Source organism: Acinonyx jubatus, chromosome A2, assembly GCF_027475565.1.
Source record: "Acinonyx jubatus isolate Ajub_Pintada_27869175 chromosome A2, VMU_Ajub_asm_v1.0, whole genome shotgun sequence".
Classification (NCBI taxonomy): domain Eukaryota; kingdom Metazoa; phylum Chordata; class Mammalia; order Carnivora; family Felidae; genus Acinonyx; species Acinonyx jubatus.
In genome coordinates, this window is record NC_069383.1 from 82,729,997 (window position 1) to 82,753,274 (window position 23,278).

General features: G+C 36.7%; 1 protein-coding gene across 1 annotated transcript in view; it reads left to right on the forward strand.

Annotated features, from left to right (window-relative positions):
- Positions 1-23,278, forward strand: part of SEMA3C (semaphorin 3C) — a 175,345-nt gene that overhangs the window by 115,362 nt on the left and 36,705 nt on the right. The window contains exon 12 of the mRNA XM_015080670.3: positions 8,552-8,774. Coding sequence (XP_014936156.1) covers positions 8,552-8,774 — 223 coding nt within the window. The remainder of the gene's footprint in view (positions 1-8,551; positions 8,775-23,278) is intronic.

A 23,278-nucleotide genomic window follows, 5' to 3' on the forward strand; every position in this document is an offset into this window, starting at 1 on the left:
CTTATTGTAATTTTTCAGGTTATGGGTTCTCAGATTTGGTATTTTACAAATATGGTATAGTATAGCACTCTCCACAAATTTTTCTAAGTACTATTGCTAATAAAATCTCTTTTAGATTTGAAGGCAACTGGATGTGTTAGACATGGCAGAGATATGTTCCTAATTTTATTGTCATAAAGCCATAGTTTGGAAATTATTAACATTTTGGCGGCATCCTGAAAGAATTTTAATGCTTTTCACACAGCCCTTCCTAATATTAAGGAATGTTACCTATTTTAATAAAGGAATAACCATATGAGAATTAAGTTACAGATAAATCATATGTAGATCTTTCCATTGTAAGGGATATATTTAAAAATTACATGTTGTATATTTCTCAAAGAAAGAAATAGTATGTATAAATAAACACGATGAAAGTGATATTCTAGTTCAGTAAAATATTTGTAAACTCTACAGTTTTGAGGTATACAGGTATATCCATGTTTTGTAATACCAGAAGTATTAAGGAGTACGTTGAAAACTAACCTTTCCAGCTGCAGACAGTGCACTGACCAATTGGAATTGAACTTTCTCCAGCACTACAATGATCACAGTCCTACTATTTATTTTTCATTTGGCGCATTATAATGCTTTATTGAATTCTAGAATATTGATTAGTTTTTGTTTCTATAAAATGTCATATGGTACAATGAGAGGAAACAATCAAGAGGAATATGATTTTCAATGGACTTTCATAGGGAATATAATTTTCTTATATTTTCAGTTTCATAGTATGGTTATAATTATAAAATAGGGTGGATGTGAGTAGAGAAGAATGATTTTATGGAAAATAATCAAAAGATGGTTGTTAGAATAGTATTTTCTTCAAATGTTTCTTTTTTCTTTTTCCTTAGTTATGAAGTTCCTTCTGCCAATATGCTTTTAGATATTCATCCCACATAACTATTTGTTAATTGATAATTTATTTTTTGTGTTATTCTTAGAGTGTATTTGCAATGTATTATTCAGTCCTTTATTTTTTCATCATCTTAAATGTGTGGTTGATAGGAATAATTAACTTTTAATTAAAAGATTATCATCATTGCTCCTTACCTGTGAAACAATTAAATTTTGAAGAGCCACACTTAATCATGCTGGGGATGAAGTCCTATTATACAATTCACAATCTATCCCCTTTTAAATGATCTCTCTTTGATGCCCATAGCTCAACAGAAAGTGGAAAAAGTACTTAATGATTTTGTATAACACAAGGAAAATATCAACAGATGTATCAATCTCAGGGTATCTCAACTTGAGGTGGGTTGGGTAAGGAGCAGAGATTATACAACAGAAGGGGGAGCTGAACCACTTTCAAATTCCATTATAACTCATGGCTCTCATTATTTCATTCAGTGCCCTTCATTCATTTCCAGGGGACTCACTGATAACCTATTCAGAGATAAATGTTAGTTTTGAGGATTACTTGCTATTTGAAGTTGACCAAGTCGTTGCTTCATCTTAATACAGAAAATTAACAGGAGGTTGTGATAGAATATGCTTCCATTAATTATTCTTTTTTGCAACACACATGTGGGATTAGTCAAGGAACGGGTGGTTTGTGAACTCAAAAAATTCTACTTTCCTCCAAGTATATCCTTAAGAGACATTTCTCACATAAACCAATAAGATTGATAAAAGAGAGCCATGCTAATTGAATCAGGTCTGAGGCCCCAGAGCCTCAATGAGTTTGGGTCGGAGCTACTCTATATCCAGTTTACAGATATAGATGTACAGATTGTGTACACCTTGCCTCGTCTCAAGTAGGGATTCCCAGTAGTAACTTGAGATTAGCATGGTGAGAGTAGTTACAGTATGGAAATTGATGACTATTACAAGTGAGGGTTTTGTTTTGTTTTTCCTGAAGAAAAGCCACCTCTGTTCCCAACCCTTGTCAGACTTCACCGGAATGGCAGCTCAAAAGGACTCTTAGGAATCATAGTGAGAAAACCATTCACGTTGAATAGCAATTATTCTACATAAAATGTGGGAATAGATAAACCCTTTTATTGAAACAAAGTAAGCCAATGCTAAATTAGAAAATTCTGCTAACAGTCCCACTTTTCACTCTTTCCAAGCTGCTAAGAATAAGCATGTTTTTTTCTGTTGTAAAGCAGTGTGGTATAAGCCAGGGCTTAGTAACACACATCTGGAGCTGACTCCGTGAAATAAAGGGAGTAGTCGGTACTTGAGACATATTTCTATAATGTGGTTTCTTACATCTGGTGTTGAGACCAGAGCAGCTCCCTTAAATAAAAAAATTGTCAGATGAGTGATCCTTAGGGAGTAAAAGAGGCAGGGTGGAGGAAGACCTCTGGAACTCCTTCTGGAAAAGCAAACCTCCCAGATTTAGTCCCTCCACCCTTCACTGAACAACACACCATGAAGTCTCAGCTGTGTGACTCAGAGTGGCCAGTGTCTGTCTCTTCCCGGGGCTTCCAGGGTTTAATATCCCACTGATGTAGCCAGAAGACCTACAGCCAAGTGACCCAAAGCATTCCCTCTTCTCTCGGGTTAAAAATGTTGCTTCTGAAGACCTCCCAATGAAGAATCAACTGTCATTGCTGTATTTAATTTTCCTACACAGTAGTTCAGTTGCCAGGTCAACCTCATAAATACATGACTGAATTCTTAAAGAAATGACAGGGGCAGAAATTGTATACCCTCATTCTAATGTTCCTTGTAGGTGATTCTTTTAAAGCAGGGTGGATAGCTATGTTAGCAAACTGCCCCAACTAGCAAGCACAAGTCAGTGGGAAGAATCCTGCCAATTGTGTCATAATGTTTTTCCATAAGTGATTCAAGTTTGTGGAAGAAACAAGACACCTTTGGTATGTTGCAAAGGGCAGCCAAAGACTGCAGATTCTCTCTGTGGCTGAGCTAACATATTACATTATTCTGTTGCAACGTGTATAAAGCTTCTGTAGAAAATTGTTTTTGCTTATACTATCTTGTTAAGCAGAACCTAATAAAAGTGTTCTGTTTTAATATCTGTTTATAAGTGGACCAGAACCGTCTGCTTTAATCATTATGCTTTACAGGTCTGGTACCTGGTGCAGCAAAAGAACACAGAAACTTCATGACCCACCTAGTTAGCGTTGGCAAGAAAAAAGAACTTTATTGCTGGCACTTGTGTTGATTCCATGCATCTTTTCATGGTTCTTACATTAGAAATATTTCTATTCTTCAAGGATGTTTAAAACACTGTGAAGAAAGTTTACAATAAAATAAAATACATAAGGCATATAGACATGAAAAATTCATTATATGTTGTTTCATATCATTATTCAAGACACATGAATAAAATAGACAATAAATATTATTGAAGTCCAGAAGACAGAAAGACTGCCATGGGACAGCCTTCTCTAGAGAAGGCATATAAACAATAAGAGACTGAGCTGGCCCTGAAGGCAGTTGGATTTGGATAATTTGGGTTAGGAAGGAAGGATGTTTCAGCTTACATTATAAGGCAAAGATAGAAATTAATAAGTCCTTCTAGAAGCTCTGTATGAGCTAATAGGACTGGAGCAGAGCAGTCTTGTCGGCAATGGAGGATAAATGCAAATAGAATGAGGACCAACTGGTGCATAAAAGTACAAGTCTTCAACTATGTAATTCTTTAGGCTTCAAATAAAGGGCCTTGACTACCAAGGGTTTCAGCAAGGGGATCACTTTCTCTCAGAATACAAGTTTCAGAGATCAATGCCAGAAACTAACCCAGATTCTGGAATGCCAAATGTCCATGTATTTATCCATATATCACTCATCTTTCAAGTGTTAGGTCAAGTTCCTCTTGACCATGTCAGTCTCTCCTTCTCTGACTAGTTTTGCTTTTATTTTCCAGTCTTTAATCTCAATTCCTACCTCCTTCTTCTACTTTGTGCTCTATGACCCAGCAGTGCCTCAGGAATTATAGTTCCTTAAATATTCCAACATTTTTATCCTATCTTTAAACCTTTCACCAACCCTGAAACCCTTAAGTTCTCTAGTATTCTGAATTCATTTAAAAAATATTTGCTCTTAAACATATATGACAACTGATCACAAACCAACATTTGTTATTTATTTTGTTTGTCTTAAATTATTATTATAAGACTTAATTGTTATTTTGCTTTGAATATACCCATCTTCCTTACTAGAATACTTCTTTCTAGATGATAATGGTAGCTTCTTATTCTTATGTCTCCTACTGGGCACATCAAAATGCTTTTTGAATAAAAAGTGAATAAAATTAGTTGGTTAAGTGTTGGACTCTTGATTTTGGCTCAGGTCATGATCTCTCAGTTCATGAGATTGAGCCCCGTGTCGGGCTCCATGCTTATAGTACAGAACCTGCTTGGGATTCCCTCTCTCCCTCTCCGTTTATGCCCCTCCCCCCCCAAATTAAAAATTTAAAGAATGTGTTCAAAGAATGGATATTCTATTCAATATATTAATATTGAAAACTAGGATCATGGGTGTGCTTTGTGAGGAGCATCAGAGGATGGAAGACATCAAGAATACCTAAAAATAGGAAACAAATTAGGTGAGGACGACAATTGCTGATACGTCCTTAACATGGCATTGTTATTGTTCCCAGCATTTCACCCAGCACTTTAGTAATCAAAATACTTAAAATGTCTTTACTCAAAAAAGGAGTGCCTGTCACTGCTTGATAAACAGAATGCTAGAACTGGAGAAAAACAACTTGAAGTTTAACCCAAACTACTTAATGAAAATTTGCAGAGCTAAATCAGCTTTCTAAAGAGGGGGACACCAGCCTCATTTGTGGACAGAGGCTTTGTTTTATGGTAGTACGTGGATGTTATATTTATCTTGAGATTTTAGTACATATGCTTTCTCATATCACAAAGCAAGGGATAAGTTAGTTGCATCTTATTTGTATTTGGTAATGTTACACTGAGCAAACTTGCAAGTCCAGATACAGAATCTGCAAAGGGTCATCCATTAATGTTCTTGTCACCATTGTTCTCACTCACCCTGTGTCTTATCTGTAAAGTTTGTGCCATGAATCAATGAAAAAATTAATTATTGTCAAAAAGAATTCTTTGGTAATTTTGAAAATAAAAGTCTACCAGGAAACACTTGTTTCTAAGCAAGAAGTTGATTGTGACTATAAAACAAAAGTCCCAGATAGGGGACATTTGAATGAATATAAAATAACTGATTAGAGTTGTGAGTTGATTTATTTGGGTTACTACAGTTTTGAGCACCTGAAACATAATTTTAACCTAATTTCAATTAAGTAAGGCCAAGAAACCAGACACTTCTAATTTAATCACCTTATCACACATGAAAATTGTTAACTGGAAATTATATAAATTGCTCAGTAATATATGCTAACTTTGGATCTTTCTGGAACCTACAAATGAGAATGTTTGCAAATATTTAAAGAGACATCTCAGCTTAGCAAACCATAATTAGTGGTGTTTTATGAGGAACTGGAACTATTTGAATTGTCCGTGCATTTGGTCTTTCCATTTTTTCATTCAGTGAGCAATGTATTTCCCTTTTTCCACTTTGTGTGTGGAATGAGGGTAGAAAACACCCATAATTCTATGCTTTTCAGAAGTATGGAACATATGCATCAGTTTAGAATACCCTCAAATGAAATTCTTTGTCTTCATTTGGTCTTTTTTGTGGGCAATTTATAAACATGTATATTTAAATATAATGCTTTTTCCTAAAAGAAAAGCACATGAGCCCCAGATGAAAGTCTACTTAATGGGATTATGAATGGGGAGGCTTAGTTTTATTATTTGCCTCATTATCTCTCCTTACTGAAGTCATTTAATTGCTCCTTGTGCCTTTCTATAAAAAAAGAGCTGTATTTACTGGTCCTGTAAAAAGTTCTAGTAACGTTAACTGGTCAAAGTGAGTCAAAAAATTGCATTCAGTATGATAGAGTCTAAATGAGTGAGGCAACATTATAATTTGCTGAGAGTTATTTGCAAATGTGAGTCTGCCCGAGGATGCTGGTCCAGAGGCACTAACGTTGTGGGAAAGTTGTTGCAAGGGTTTAACCTAGAGATCACCATGTTTGGGGAGACCCCTAAAGTTATTTTTTCTCTTTTTATATTGAATTAACATTAAAATTTTGGCAGATTTCACATAAAATTCCACATTTCTATCTTCTGTTGAAATCTGGCCACACCAGGATGTATTCCTGCATAGGAGCAATCAGCTAGAAATGAGTGTTCATTGCCACTCTTGAAAAGGTATAACTTGGGGCACCTGGGTGGCTCAGTCAGTTAAGCCTCCGACTTCGGCTCAGGTCATGATCTCACAGTCCGTGAGTTCGAGCCCTGAATCGAGCTCTGTGCTGACAGCTCAGAGCCTGGAACCCACTTCAGATTCTGTGTCTCCCCTCTCTATGCCCCTCCCCTGCTCATGCTCTGTCTCTCTCTGTCCCAAAAATAAATAAAAACATTAAATAAAAAAAATTTAAAAAAAAGAAAAGGTATAACTTTCCAGTATGTTACTGACCCATTCCATCCTACTGTTTGCCATAGATTTGCTATTGATCAGAAAGTTTGCTTTGTTGATTTCTTTTTACCTTGTACCTCTCTAAAGGGAATAAATGAAAACTAGAAAAGAAATGGTCTTTTTCAAGAAAATATGACTAAATATTTTTTTGTTTCTAAAAGTAGAAATATTGACAGGTATTTATTTAATAGGGTTACACAAATAATGTTTGTATGTGTTAAAGATTATACCAACAGCTTTGCTTGTATAACTTAACACTTGGATCCTATTAGTGGATAAGTTTGAGTTCCAAGCTTCAGAAGCTCCCAGCCTGCCCCTGAGCTTGGCCTCAGATACCCTATAAATGGAATCTTCTCCCCAGAAGCCCTTGTCATGCGCTCTTTCCAGAACTGCTAAAGCTGTCCAGCAGTCCCTTTTCAGTTATTATTGCTGTCTAGCTGCCTCTTTGACCTTGATGCTCTGAATCTTTCCTCTCCTGGCCAGAACTGAAGCTCTTGTTTCATACAGCCCCTGCACCAAAATTGAATGCCAGATGTAATAGAGTAATTCTCTCAATAAACTGCTCTTTGTTGAATATCTACTCTTTATCAGCTGTGTTGTAGCTCTGAGAGTGAAAAATGAACAAAATATACCCAGTTCAGGTCAATACATACCTTACATTCCAGAGGGAGAAACAAACAATAGACATACAAACAACAAATATATAATACACAGTTAGGTAAGTAGAGCTGTGAAGAAAAATAAAGCTGGTTAAGGAGATAGAAAGTAGAGATGGAGATGGGGAACTATTTGTATATGTGTTACCTTTAAAGAAGTAACTTTTGAACTGAGAACTGAATGAGGTTCAGAATGGAGTTATAGGGAGAAGAGCGTTCCAAATGGGTATAGCCAGTGTCAAAGTTCTGGAGCGGGAGCGTGCTTGAGACTGAAGAAGAGCAAGAGGTACTTTGGGAATGGTAGATGAAAGCCAGACATATAGGAGCTTAGAGACCATGCTAAGGGATTGGAATTTTATTCAAAGATTAATGGAAGTCATAGCAATCTTTTCTAGAAGGGAATTATCAGTTCTCATTTTCCACATCCAATCCAAGTTCTGACTTCAGAGATCCCTCTTTGGGGAGGAAAGAATCATATGGAATAAAACTCTTGTATTGAATTCAATTCTGATTGAATCTGATAATGATAACCTGTTTTAGCCAGTGATAGTACTAGATTATATCCACAAGTGTGCCCCCCCACCCCTATAACAACACTGTCACTGGCAAGAATAGGAATAGAAAAGTGACAGATGGGAAGGTAAAAAGTTATATATAAAACGGCATCAACTGCTCTCCAAAAACAAATGGAGTAGGATAAGTGGACTTAGCCTTGTTCAAGTGGTCACATTGTACACTTTTTTAATTCATTTGCTATAGATAGTTGTATATATAGTCATGTTGTTTTCTCCTCAATGAGTAGCAAATATGATGGTTCATCTTACGGTATTTTGACTTTACAATGATGCAGAAACAATACAAATTCAGCAGAAGCTGTAATTTGAATACTTAATTTTGATCTTTTCCCAGGCTAGTGATTTCTCCTCTCTGGATGCTGGGTAGGGCAGCGAGCCGCAACCCCCAGTCTTGTGATCACAAAGGTCAACAACCCATACACTTACAGCCATTTTGTGTTTCACTCTTAGTTCAGTCAAAAAATTACATGAGCTATTCAACACTTTAGTATAAACAAGCTTTGTGTTACATGATTTTCTCTAATTGCATGGTAATGTATGTGTTCTGAGCACGTTTAAGGTGAGTTCAGCTAAGCTATGACGTTTGGTAGGTTAAGTGTATCAAATGCATTTTTAAATTACAGTATTTTCAATTTATGATGGGTTTATCAGAATTTAAACCCATAATTGTAAGTCAAGGAGGATCTGTGCATACAACAACTTGAGCTTCTAAATATTTTGAAAAGTGGAGGTCTTTTGGTTATTACTAAAAGGAAGTAACTATTTACTAATTTGGTTCTTTTTAAAATATTTTATTAGTGCCCAGGAGGAGCATTTACGCCCAATATGCGAACCACTAAGGAGTTCCCAGATGACGTTGTCACTTTTATTCGGAACCATCCTCTCATGTACAATTCTATCTACCCAATCCACAGAAGACCTCTGATTGTTCGTATAGGCACTGACTATAAGTACACAAAGATAGCTGTGGATCGAGTGAATGCTGCTGATGGTAGATACCACGTCCTGTTTCTCGGAACAGGTAAGTATTTGAGCTCAAACTACACTATAATGTGTAGTCAAAGAGCATAATAGGTCAGGACCATAATATTGGAATCAGAGAGACTCCAGTAGTATTTCTGTCTGATTCTCACTGAGGTATTTAATGTCTCAATGCCTGTTACCACATCTGTAAAATGGGGTTAATAAAACAAATTACTGTATAGGGTTATTATGAGTAACTAGTGGAATAATATATGCAAAGCACCTAGAAGAGTCCCTGGCACATACTATAGTGAAATATAATAATTATGAGCTGAATTAAAGTATGAGTAGACTTTTAACCATGGGTTAGTGTTTCTCTCAACTGAACCAAATTCTGCAACTTTTTAAATTTTCTTTTAATTTATTTATTTTGAGAGAGAGAGAGAGCACAACTGGAGGAGGAGAAGAAAGAGAGAGAGAGAGAGAGAGAGAGATAAAGTCCCAAGCAGGCTCCACACTACCAGTGCAGAGCCCATTGGGGGACTCGAACCCATGAACTGCAAGACCACAGCCTGGGCCAAAGTCAGATGCTTAACCAGCAGAGCCACCCAGGCGCCCCTGCAACTTTTTAATAAATACACGGAGTCATTTTCCAGTGATAATGATAATGGTAGATGGTTCTAGATAACATTTAAAAGTGAATTTAATAACAAATACAGTTTTTTTTAAATGGTAGTATTTTAATATGTATTTTAATGGTAGTATTTTAATACATTCACGATTGTAGTTTGCCAATTTACTTTAATTGACTAGTTGAGTGAAAAATACTCTTGTTTGTAGACCTACACGAATGTGGAATGGCTGACCTTGTAGCAGGAGTTCTCAAAATGTGGTCCGCAGACCAACAAAATCAGTATAACCCAAGAACTTGTTAGAAATACAGTTTCAGGCTCTAGTCCAAGAACTCTAGGGATAAGACCCAGCGTCTGTGTTTTAACAAGCCCTCCAGGTAACTTGATATACACTAAACTTTGAGAACCACTACTCTAGAGAAAAAAACTAGTTTGACAGGCAGTAATTAACATCTTTCAAACATTCCTGACTACCTTGCAGGAAGTGATGAAATCTCTTTACCTATAATATCAGAGCTACTTCATGAAATTAGGTAATTTCTCTACTAGTTTCAGAAATAGATCTCAAATGTGTCTGTAAACCTGATTTATAAGATGTGCTGTGGTGCGGGGGTGCCTGGGTAGCTCAGTCTGTTAAGTATACAACTGTTGATTTTAGCTCAGGTCATGACTCACGGTTTGTCAATTTAAGCCCTGTGTCAGACTCTGTGCTGACAGCATGGAGTCTGCTTGGGATTCTCTGTCTCTCCCTTTCTCTCTGCCCCTCCTCTGCTCTCTTTCTCTCTCTTTCTCAAAAATAAATAACTAAACATTTTTTTTTAAAAACAGATATGCAGTTGTGCAATATGTATTCTGAGCTTTCAGGCTTCAATCAGTTTAAGATGTGGATATTTTTTCTTGGCTAAATAATACTTTCAAAGTGTGTCTTTCTTAGGAAGTTCTTATTTTGTTCTTACACTTAAAACCCAGATCTGAATCTTTTAGTCTCATGTAATTTCAGTTTGTATTGGTCTGAGGGCAAGAATCTGCTGACATGTACTATTTGGCATCCTGCTTCACACCTGGACGTATCTGTGTTTTTACTGATCCTCGCTTTGCTTGCCCTAAGAAATAATCCTTCCTTCCCAGATGAATCATTCTTCAGTGTTCTCAATTTTATCCTTTCCTGCTATCTCCAGGACCTTTCTTTATCACTTATTTTCTTATTCGCTTTATTTGTTCATTTCATTCTCTACTATATCTTTGGCATGGAAACCTTACACCAGGATACAAAACTAGACAACACCTCCACCTGTTGCCATCCCTGCTGTTCTGCCGATTTTGCCGAGGTGTTCAGTGTCCTCATAAGAAAATCCAATGACCTTAAACCAATGAAGTGCTTCCCTTTTCTCTTCGCATCACGTGGTATTGCAGAATCTCTCTTTACCTGCTGCTTCGGCCACAAGTAATATACCTCCCCTCTTTCCCTGGCAGTTCTGTTTCCTTCATTAGCCTAGCTTCCTCCAGCTGGTGAGCATAGGTATTCCCGAAGGCTCTGTCCACAGTCCTCTTCTTTTTACATATTCTTTGGCCATCTCATTTATTCATGTGATTTTAATTTTCCATTATGTACAAATCCCAAATGTATATCTCTAGTCATTGCCATTTCCAGAGCTCAATATTTGCATTTACATCTTTTTTTAAAAATTTTTTTAATGTTTTATTTATTTTTGAGACAGAGAGAGACAAAGCATTAACGGGGGAGGGTCAGAGAGAGAGGGAGACACAGAATCTGAAGCAGGCTCCAGGCTCTGAGCTGTCAGCACAGAGCCCGAAGTGGGGCTCGAACTCACGGACCGTGAGATCATGACCTGAGCCGAAGTCGGATGCTTAACCGACTGAGCCACCCAGGCACCCCATCTTATTTTTTTTTTGTATTTTATTTTATTATTATTTTTTAATTTTTTTAAAGTCTTTAATTCCAGTTAGTTAACATGCAGTGTTAAAGTTTCAGGTGTACAATATAGGGATTCAGCACCTCCATTCATCACCCTGTGCTCATCACAGCAAGTGCACTCATTAAGCCCAATCACCTATTTCACCCATCCCCTCGCTCACCTCCCCTCTGGTAACCATAAGATAGTTTTCTATAATTAAAATTCTGTTTCTTACTTTGACTCTGTCTCTAGTTTTCTTTGCTTTTTTTGTTTTGTTTCTTAAAGTCCACATATGAGTGAAGTCATATGTATTCATCTTTCTTGGTCTGACTTATTTTGTTTAGCATTATACTCTCTAGCTCACATTGTTGCAAATAGCAAAGTGTCATTCTTTTTTATAGCTGAGTAATATTCCATTGTGTGTGTGTGTGTGTGTGTGTGTGTGTGTGTGTGTGTATGTGTGTGTGTGTATATATATATGCAAATCCATTCATCACTTGATAGACACTTGGGCTGCTTCCGTATCTTGGCTATTGCAAATAATGCTGCTATAAACATAGGGGTGCATGTATCCTTTTGAATTAGTGTTTTTGTATTCCTTAGGTAAATATTCTGTAGTGCAATTGCTGGTTCATAGGGTAGTTCTATTTTCAAATTTTTGGGGAAACTCCACACGGTTTTCTGCCAGTTTACATTCTCACCAATAGTGCATCGCATGTTCCTTTATTTCCACATCCCCAGCAACACCTGTGTTGTTGATTTACATCTTACTTTTAGAGAACACAGATTGTATAACTCCTTAACATTTCAAACATCATGCTTCAAACTCAACTTATCCACTCCTAAGACTCTCAAACTCTCAGACTCTTAATCAAGTCTCCCATATTTGTATTCTTACCACACATTCCTTTCAAGGTTCTGTTTGTCCTTGATATGTAATCTCTCTAGGCATATCACAGTGCCTGGTAAGCTCAATAAATATTTGTCAAGATGAATTGAATATCATGACTATATACATTGCTACTCATATAATGAAGTGAATTCATAACTATTTGCAAAAGTTATTCTTCATTTGCATATAAGCTGTGTTCTCCAAAGATGTAACCTCCATGTGGAGGACTTTGAAGAGTTGCTTTTAGCCTTGGCTCAATCATCTAACATGGAGTTTGCATTTAAAAAAAAATTCCTGAATGAAGTGGTAAATTTTAGAGTCCTTCTTCTCCCTAATATCTTATATCACTCATAAAAAATGTTTTCTTTTTTTTTTTTCTTTTGGAACTTGTGTTAAAAGTGGACTCTGATGTCACAGTTGGGTTGTTTTCTCATGAAAGTCTGCATAAAATATGTAGATTTAATGGATGGAATTTTCAAGTCTTTATACTGTGTAGCAGTTTATTCAGATAGAAGGCAGTAAAAAACATACTTTTGCACAAATTCTTTGGTTTTCCTTACTACATAAGTATCTGGCACTTTTACATAGACTTTTTATGTCAGTATTTAAACATTTGTGTCATTTTGAAAAACAGTGTTTAGGGATATGTTTTTAATTGTACTGAGACGCTTCCCTAATGATTCCTTACAAAGCCACATGAGTCTCTGAAAGACTCTCCTCCAACAGGAGAGTACATGCTATGACAGTACCTCTGCCAACAGCATCTTTCTGAAGAGATGATAACTCACTTAACCATTGGATCTTGTCCCCATGGTCCTATCAATCTGCACTGTAATTTAGAAGCAGTGATTCTAATTTACCTGAAACTCTAACAGCCAGTATATTGGTATAGAAATATTTGTTGCCCAGGTAGTTTTTGGATCGCTGGCAAAACTTCTTCAAAAGAGTCCTCAGTGCTTGTTTGCTACTAAAAGTGAACAGAATAACCTTTTCTGAAATGGAATTTGGGAGAATTACAGGTCACTGCTCCCAAGGATTTCTTACCTTGTGTATCTAAATATCTTAGGAAGGAGATAAGATGTCATGGTGTTGCCAAATCCCTAATTACCAGAGAGCTTTTCAGCTGTTATAAGTAAATAATAATGTTGCAAATACTGCCAGAGGCAAGCTTCTCTCGTGGCTTCGTTTTCTCTTTACCGTTATGGAAAATTCAGAGGAATTCAATGAAGACATTAGCTGTCAAAGAAGATGCCATTAAAAAAAAAAAACAAAACTTAAAACTTGCATGACAGTTAATTGGAATGAAAATAGGATATTATGTAACTGTATTCACTTTGAATATTGTGAATGATTTTGTAACTCCCAGAATCTCCATGGTAGTTATGTGGGTCCAATGCCTGGTAAGAGTTACAATTAGCCCCTTATAGTGTACTATACTGGCTGAGTTTGAGAGGCTGATAATCTTACTCTCCACTCGCCTGGAACTACTTCATTATATTTTGTGTATTGTCAGATTCAAAGACAGACAGACAGATAGATAAAATAATAACTGAAAGAAAGAGAGGGAGGGAGGCAAAAAGAGAAGGAAGGAAGGAAGGAAGGAAGGAAGGAAGGAAGGAAGGAAGGAGAGGGGAGGAAGGAAAGAGGGAGGGAGGGAGGAAGGAAGGAAGGGAGGGAGGGAGGAAGGAAGGAAGGAAGGAAGGAGAGGGGAGGAAGGAAAGAGGGAGGGAGGGAGGAAGGAAGGAAGGGAGGGAGGGAGGGAGGGAGAGAGGAAGGAAAGGAAGGAAGAAAGGAAGGAAAGAAGGAAGGAAGGGAGGGAGGGAGGGAGGAGGGAGAGAGGGAGGGAAGGAAGGAAGGAACGAAGGGAGGGAGGGAGGGAGAAAGAAAGAAAGAAAGAAAGAAAGAAAGAAAGAAAGAAAGAAAGAATGAATTTGAGCTTTGTCTACTCATCTTTTATTTCTTACAGTTTGCATTGTCAATGTCTAGTCTAGGGTTCAGCAAACTACAACCTAGACCAAATCTGACCCACGGCATGTATGGTACATAAGCTAAGAATGTTGTTTTACATTTTTAAATGTTTGAAACAAAATAAGAAGAATATTTCATGCGCACTGAAAATGACAAAATTTGTAGATTACCACGTACATGAATAAAGTTTTATTAGAATACGGCCACAGTCATTCCTTTACATTTTGTCTGTGGCTGCTTTTGTGCTACAATGGCAGAGTTGAGTAGTTGCCACAGAGACTGTTTAGCTCACAGAGCCTAAAATATTTGTTATTTGGCCTTTTAGAGAACAAGTTTGCTGACCTTGTTTTGTCTGATAGTTGGATAATTTTAGAAAAATTAAGACTTCTTAAAGGAGCTATTTTCTAATATGTAGATATAATACAGGAATTCATAATGTTGCCCAAAATAAATATTTCTCCTTTTATCTTGAGTAAAAAATATGCTGCTGTTCTATTACAACTTAAACTAGAAACTAAGTTTCCTTTTGTTCCCATTCATTCCTGCTGCTACTCCTCTAAAAAAGATCTCATGTTGAAAAAAATGTATCTTAAAATCACATTTTGTTTTATTTGGTGGTATTTGTTGGTGTTTCGTAGCATCTTTGTTTTGTTCTGGTTTGTTGTTTTGTTTTGTTTTGTTTTGTGCTGTGTATTAGTTCTTAGTATTAGTGATGTGGGTATTTTTATGATCTTTACCCGCTCCCACCCCCCCCCACCCCCGCCACCTTTTTCTTAATCTTTAAGAAAGGCTGTAAAACAGCCGGCAAGGGCTCTCATAGGATTAACATTTCTATTTTAACTTTGCCACCTACTGCTTACATCCAGGCCATTTGTTCAAAGCTGACTATGTTGCACAAGTGAAGACATTTTTGCCTGTTTTCTTTTTGGAGTTATGAAAATATCTAAATGTCTGGGTCAAGTTCAGATACGTTCGATCAAATTTGTATTTTTAGCACTATATATGAATCAGAATGACATGTGGTTTCTGATGAAAGCACGATAGTTTCTTGTGAATGGATGTTAGTAGTTTAGGATGATTTAATGCCATTATGATTTTTAAATGTAAGGTCGATACATGTGGTGTGCTGCCAAAATTCTTATATACTGTGTACTATTTCATGCTTCTTATTAGCTTCCGTTTCACTGGATGAGTACTAAGTTGGAATGTTGGCTCCAGCAAGTCCTTTGAAAGTGTGGAGTTTTGAAGTGTGTGCCACATATGTGACTAAAGTCTTAATACGTTTGCCTTGCAGCATTACAGGATAACTACCTTCATAGGAATGAACCGGTTTTGGCAGTCCTGTCTCTTGGAATGGCACACTTAATGAACCACAGAGCCAGACATTTTGATTTTTAAAGAACTCCCTAAAATACTCCATGTAAAATTTGATAGCTAGAGCTGTGCTTTTGAGCTCAGAAAAGACTCCCATCAGTTGGAAGCTGGGCACGAATGTCACTCTGAGGATAATGTCTAGACTTCCCCTTTGCTTAGGAGTGAGGAACAAATCCCTTTATAAGTCACTGGATTTTAATAACATTGTGGTTCACTGCTTTCCAAAGCAGAACCTGGAAACTTCTGAGAATTTACCAAGGATTCTACTGGGATTTTCACAGCAGGAAAAACTAATGGAACACAGTGGAATGGTGGCTGAATTGACAGGAGAGGATGATAAATCGCGGTGTGATGATTGCTTGATCATGTAGAAGAGTAGCAAAAAGGGAATATGTAAAGAGAGGGAGGAAAAAAAGGAAGGTAGCCCATACAGTGATTGCTAATCCAGAAATAAATGTTCTCATTTAAATGATGCCTCCAAAAGACAGCTTCTTGAAAACATATATGGCTAATTGCTGAAGAACTTTTATTGCAAAAAGCAGAAATTTTTTTCTTCAAGACACTCTTCAAGATATATTTTTTTAAGACAGCATACAATCTCACATAGTGATTATATAAATTTTAGTGTTCTTAATTTGCCTGAATAACCCATTTATTTATTTAGTGGTCCACTTATTATGCAAATAAGTATACTTTTTTCTGAAATCTTTTATTACTATTATAATGATGCTAATTAAATTTATTCATAATACATACCTTTTGTTTAGAATCTCATCCAACCCTTATCACTACTCTGTGAGAAAATGTGAGAATGCAGACACCATGGGGGGCAAGGATATTTGTCTGATTTATTCATTGTTGTATCTTCAGTACTTAGAATGGTGCATCACTCAAAGTTGCCCCTCAATAGATATAAATGAATGAATGAATGAATGAATGAATGGGCTGTACTTATCCTCCATCATGTTTGGATGGAAGCTCAGGTGAGTTAACATCACATAGATATTTGGTATATGATACAACTAAAATATAAACTCTTGCTGGCTGATTTCATATCCTGAGCATTTATTCTCTTCAAGTTACTACCTCGTTTGCCAACACCATTTTATATTATTTATGTTTTACTTATGAAGTTCAGGTAATTTAACTTATTCTTTCTCATTTTACAATGAATTTAATATTTCATCCACAAATGTCAAAATGATACTATTCATGAGCTGACATGTAGCATTAGCATCAGCATTGTTTTGTTTGTGCACATCACTCACTTTTGCCTATCCACATATTGTCACCGAGTCTTACATGTGAACAAGACACATCTTAAAAGGTGACAGAAGACTTGGAACAGACCGGAATTGTGTGTGAATTAACTCAGCTGGAATTTAAACTGTGAATCTGAATCACTTCTTGGCCTTTTGGCTAAGATCAAGCGTAAACTGTGAATCTGATATATTTTTATGTAAGTAACCATATATTTAAGAATGAAGGAGGTTATATTTTGGGGGGGAGAGGAGAGGTTGCAAAAATGGAGTAGGTCTTCACCTTAATTTTTGATGTATCACTAAAATCTTTGCTCATTTCAGTTTTTTTAAATGGGGCTTATATCTGTCTTCAGTATGTCTTACATACTCACCAAAACACATGTAGATCTCTTTGGCATGCTTCTGTTACTTAATTAAAATGGGTTGTGCATACTCAATTGATATATTTGGAGAATTTCAGAATATCACACACGGAGACAGTGTCTCTCAGCAGGAAAGATGCTGATGGTTTGCCCTGTAACATTGACTCTTTTACCATTTAGTCACTGATGTTTTCCTAGGTGACTTGAAAACCACTACAGCCAAATCTCTTCCCTGTATGTTGCTTTCATTTAACTCTTTACTCATACATGAATGTAAGTCCATTTTCTAGCCTAAAGATGATCTAAAATCTTTCATCTGTGTGTTAAGAAGAGATAACCACACTACGTTTTTGTTCTTGATGTGCTGCCAAGTTTCTCTGAGGCAGCTTTAGCAGCTTTTGTCCCTGGGAGAAGAATTCACAGCCTTACACTCAGTATGGCCAAGCCTTCTCTATGTGATTACCCAAAGGAGGTCTATAGCTAGCTCTGAGTTGTGGGGTGGTTTCTGTAGAAAGTCAGCTTTTAAAGTTGTTGTTGTTGTTGTTGTTGTTTATTGAACAACAAATTCAAATTTTGTAGAAAATGGAAGGAAGTGTTTCATTTTAGAATATGAAATATAGTGTAAACTGGAACAAAAAGATGTGAAACTTGATTTTCTGAGGTGAATCTGTGGTATTAAAGTCAAATATGTTTTACTTAGTTGTATGCTTATTTTTCTCTTTCACTGATGTGTCAGGTAGACTAATAGCCCCCCAAAGGTTACATCGTAGTATCTGGAATGTGTGCATATGTTACCTTACGTGGCAGAAGAGACTTTGCAGATAGGATTAATGTTTCAGACCTTGAGATGAAGAGATTTTCCTGAATTGTCTGGGTGTACTCCATCTAATCACATGACTTCACAAAAGTAGAGGACCTTTCCTGGCTATCATTAGGGGGGGAGATATGACAAAGGAAGACGTGTTAGAGAGATATGATCCTGCTGGCCTTGAAGGTGGAGGAAGGGGGTCCATGTGCCAAGGAATTTGGATGAGCCCTAGAAGCTGAAAATGCAAGAAAGTGGATTATCCTTAGACTATCCAGAGAGGCATGCAATTTTCCTGACACCTTGATGTTAGCCCAGTGAGACCCATGTTAGACTTCTAGTCTACAGAGCTATAAGGTAATAAATATAGTGTTGTTTTAAGATCAGAATTGGTGCTAATTAGTTATAGCAGCAACAGGAAACTACTATAACTTGGTTTTGAATTCTAGCTTTGTTGAAAGACTCCAATAAAACTATTTGAGGGGCCCCTGGGTTTCTCAGTCTGTTGAGTGTCCCACTCTTCTTGATTTCAGCTCAGGTCATGATCTCAGGGTTGTGGGATTGAGCCCCGCATTGGGCTCCACGCTGAGCATGGAGCCTGCTTATGCTTCTCTCTCTCACCCCCTGCCCCTCTCCCCAATTCACTCTCTCAAATAATAAATAAATAAATAAAATCTATTTGATGTTTCGCTTAAGAATTCCTGAAAAAAATAATCAATCTGATGTTTTAAAACTCTGTCCAAGCCTTTGCTGATTAATGCAAAATGATAATATGTTTTGTTCTATAGCTCCTTTTCAACCAGTACAGAACAACATAGTAATACATCACAAGGATATTATTTATTCACTCATTAGAATTTATTGAGTCTATTGCATGCCAAGGCTTATGACATATAAGGAAAAATAGCAATAACACTTACCTTGAAGGAGCTTGGGCCAGTGGAGGAGACAATTCAATCCAATTCAGTAAATATTATTGGACACCTGTTATGTGGCAGGCACTCTCACAGGTGCTTGTTATGTACCAGTGAACCAAAGAGGCTAAGATCTCTGCCCTTGTGGAGCTTACATTCTACTGGAAATAAAACTAACCACAATAAACAAATTATATAACCTGTTTAAAGTTGATTATTGCTATGAAACACACACACACACACACACACACACACACACACACCTGGGGAAAGGAGATTCATGGTCTGAGTTTGTCTCATTGAGAGGTTAGAGTTGAGTAAAGACTTGAAAAAAATAAGAGAATTAGCCAAAGGAACATCTAGGGAAAAAGCACTGTAAACTCTTCACAGACAGCATTGTGTTAAGATCTATAATGTAAGGATCTGTAGAGTTCAGGAAGGAAGTGGCTGCCTGATACAAGCCTGATACATTTGAGAAAGTTTTCTATTGCTGCATATCAAATCATCACAAGATTAGTGGCTTAAAACTACACACGTTTGTTATTTCAGTTTTTGTAGATGAATCCTTAGCTGGACTCTCTGCTCAAGGTCTCACAAAGCTGCAAAGCGTAAGCCAGGCTGCATCACTTTCTGGAGTTCAAGGTGTCTTCCCAACTCACATGAGGTTTGAAAAAATTAAGTTCTTTAATTTTGATACAGAAATGAGGCCACACTGCCACATGGATCTTTTTATCAGTCATTCAAGTCATGGTTATTTGCTGCTTCAAAATTAACAAAGTCTCTGCCTTCATTTGGCCAAAATGGGGTTCCATATACTGTGGCATAGTCATGGAATTGGCATGCTATCAACTTAGCATTATTCTGTCAGTTGGAAGCAAGTCACACATTCCATCTGTACTCCGCGGGAGAGGATACACAAAGGCATGACTCCTCAGAGGTCACCTTGGAGTGGTTTAGCCACTGCCTATATACATTTTAGATAGATCACTTCGGCAATGATGTGGAGCATACATTACAGGCAGAAAAAGAAAGCCAGTTAGGAGACTTTTGTTTAGTATAGGAAAGAAAGGATGAGAGCCTACATTAAGACAGGTGTCAGAAGTTGGAAGTTGAGAGGGATTACTGGGTTCAAGAGATATTTTGGAAGAGGTAAGGACTTTATGATAACAAATTGATTTGGGAAAGGTGGAAGGGTGAACACTGTGTTTAGAATGTTTTGTAGATTTGTAGCTTGGCAATAGGTGGAAAGAAGTCTCACTCACTGTTCAAGGGAATATAGAGTCAGCAAGCAGATTTGGAGAGTAATGAATTCCTTTTTGAATGGCACACATACACTTTCCTATGACCTGGTTATGTATCAGAGACTGAGTTTATCACCAAAATACATTATCTTAACAGAATCTCATAGTGATCCTATGAGTTAGAATTAGTATCCTCATTTTGCAGTTGTGTAAACTAAAGCTTTGAGAGGTTAAATGGCTTTCTTAGGGTGTGAAGCTATTAGGAGCAGTAATTAAATTCAAAAACATGCTTGCTCCACATTGAGTTAAACATCTGGGGGACCATCCAGATGAATAAGTCAGAGAGTGTTGTAGATGCACTTCAGCAGAGAGGGCTGTGCTAGAGATATAGATACGGGAGTCAATAGTGATGTAGGTGTTAGCTGAATCCATGACAATCCTTGAGGCCACCCTAGGAGACGGTGCAGATAAAAATTTAACTCTGGGGTGCTCATTGAAGGGTACGAAAATAAAGAATATTTACCAAAGAAATGGAGAAGGAGCAATTATGAAAGTAACAGAAGAGGAGGAAGTAACATCATGGTCTCCTGGATCAAAGACAGCAACAGGTGGGAAAGAAGCAGTGGTCAAGAGCATCAGATGTGGCACAGCTGTGTCTGAGTGACCTTGTAATATGCTCCTTTCCTCATTACCCTGTCTCCTTTTGTACCAGCAAGATTTGAGAGGGGGATTGCCATTCCAGTGAAAAGAATGAGATGTGAACAGGAGGAAGTAGGAGGAAGTCAACAAGGGCAAGTAAATGCTAGGTTGAGAGATGACCAAATAAAGAAGGGAAAGCTCTTCTCTGTACCCAAGCACCCAGAAACATAGGTAGATGCTCCAGGCCATGGAGCATCCAATATGCACTTTAAACTCTGACAACGAATACCCAACAGCCTATCTTATGATAAAAATGGTACAGGAAAACAAGTTAATTAGTGACCATAAAATTTATTAATCGCAGATGAGTGATTGTTTCCCCGGATGTTGGAAGGTTAAATAGAAAGAGTTAGCCCCAATTTTGAATCTTTGCAAATTTAGTTGTTGCATACTGTGTGGGATTAGTTACACCCTACAGAGAATGTACACCTGCATTATTCAAAGTAAGTTTATTTATTTTAAATTAAATTGAAATAATTATTCATGATACAATGCAATAATGATACTAAAATATGATCTATATGTTTTAGTAGTTTACAACACCCTAAAACATTAATTTTAGTGATTTCTGAGGCCCTATTTGAGTGCTCTTTAGTTGTATCACTAGGAAACTGTAATAATGCATATGTGGATGGATTATCACATACTCTCATGCTAAATTAATTTTTTTTCTAATCCTCACAGAGAAAATTAGCTTCTAGAACCAGAACAAACAAGCATATTATGTTGTAAACTATTATAAAATTTATAAATTTCATTATTTCTTATAGAATTGCTGATTTAATAAAAGTGTTGGCATTAAGATTTCTCATTCAACTTTTCTCCAGAAGACTACTTTTTAATTAACTTATCTAAATAAAAAACTCTTGAGTTTTTACACAGCAGTAATGGATATAAGTACGTGTGTGCTTACCTGTGATATTCTAGATCTACATATGGCAACGTGAAATGGCAAATTAAAATTTCCAGAGATCTTCATCATAATGGCCAATTCTAATTTTGGTTGGGATTTTTCCAAAACCTTGTTAAATATAGACCAGCTTGTTAGAATAAGTATAATAAGTTATCCTTGGATGAATTCTAGACTAAGAATTAGAGAACATAACTTTGACTTCAGAGGACATAGGTTTAAATCCTGCCCTCTATTACTTGTCAGTATTATGACCTTTGCAAATTATGTAACGCCTCTAAGCTTTACTTTCTTAGTTATACCTACTTTATGAACTTATTTCAAAGATTGAATGAGATGTTATGTGTAAAACCCTGAATGTACTCCCTAGATGTTAGTAAGTATTCAGCAGGTACATGTATACTTGTATCTACATAATATATATTTGTTAAAAATAAATCATATATATCTAAAAATATAAATACATATAAGTATGTATGTACATACATAAATATTCTGAATTCCTATCATGAATCCTGATACTACTATTCCACTCACTGGGCATAGCAGTGAACAAAATACACAAATGCCTCTTGTTTTATCGAGTAAATATCCTTGTGGGAGGAAACAGGAAATCAGTAATGTCTGTATAATTATTTTCAGTATTACTTAAATTCGTGTACCCTATATTAGAAAAAGAGGAGAGAAAAACTGCAGATGTTGGGTGAATCGGCTGGCAGTGTAGGAGGCATTTATTTCTTTTGTCTGGAAATAATAGATAAAAATAAAACATTGCTATATAAGAACAGTAAATAATATTATGTAACAAAGAGTGGGAATAAAGAAGGAAAATTTCAGACCACAGAGAGTAAAATTGGTTATATTCTCCATAGACTTTACAAGGAAGGTTCACATAGGCTCTCTCCTTTGATCGTGCACAGCCTTGTCAGGGGTGTAAGGTCTGTCCACATTTTACAGAGAGAGTTTATCCCAATTGGAAGTGTAAAACCAGAATGGATACAGTGAATATAGAGGACACTATTGTAGGTTAGAGGATGTAGGTGTATTTTCTTTTTCAGGAGTGGTGTAGGAACCGCCATTAACTAGGCTGTTAAGAACAATGTTTACCTACTGGTGAGATCTAACTGCGAAAAGAACCATCAGAGAGCATAGTGGCTCAGAGAGACTCAGTGGTCAGCCTGTGAGGGAACAGCGCTAATTGGTTGTATCCCTTCCAGTGTAAATGCTATTAGGTGATCTCAGTAGCAATGTCCTGAATTAGAGTAGCTCCAGTAGGTCTGCTTTTGAATATTTACATTCTACTATATCATTTTAGTAATAACTGGAACATAACTTCAGTCTATAGCTTTACTTAACTATAGCTTTTAAATTATTTTTCAATTGCTCAATTTTCACATGCTTATTTTTTAATCAAGTTGATGAATAAAAAAGGAAAAAAGAAAGAACAAGCCATCCTCATTTATATTTCCTATTTGAAACCAAATATATTTTGGCCTTCAGAAGTATTTGAATAGAAAAAGGTGAGGAGGTGCCTGGGTGGCTCAGTCAGTTAAGCATCCGATTCTTGGTTTTGGCTCAGGTCATGAT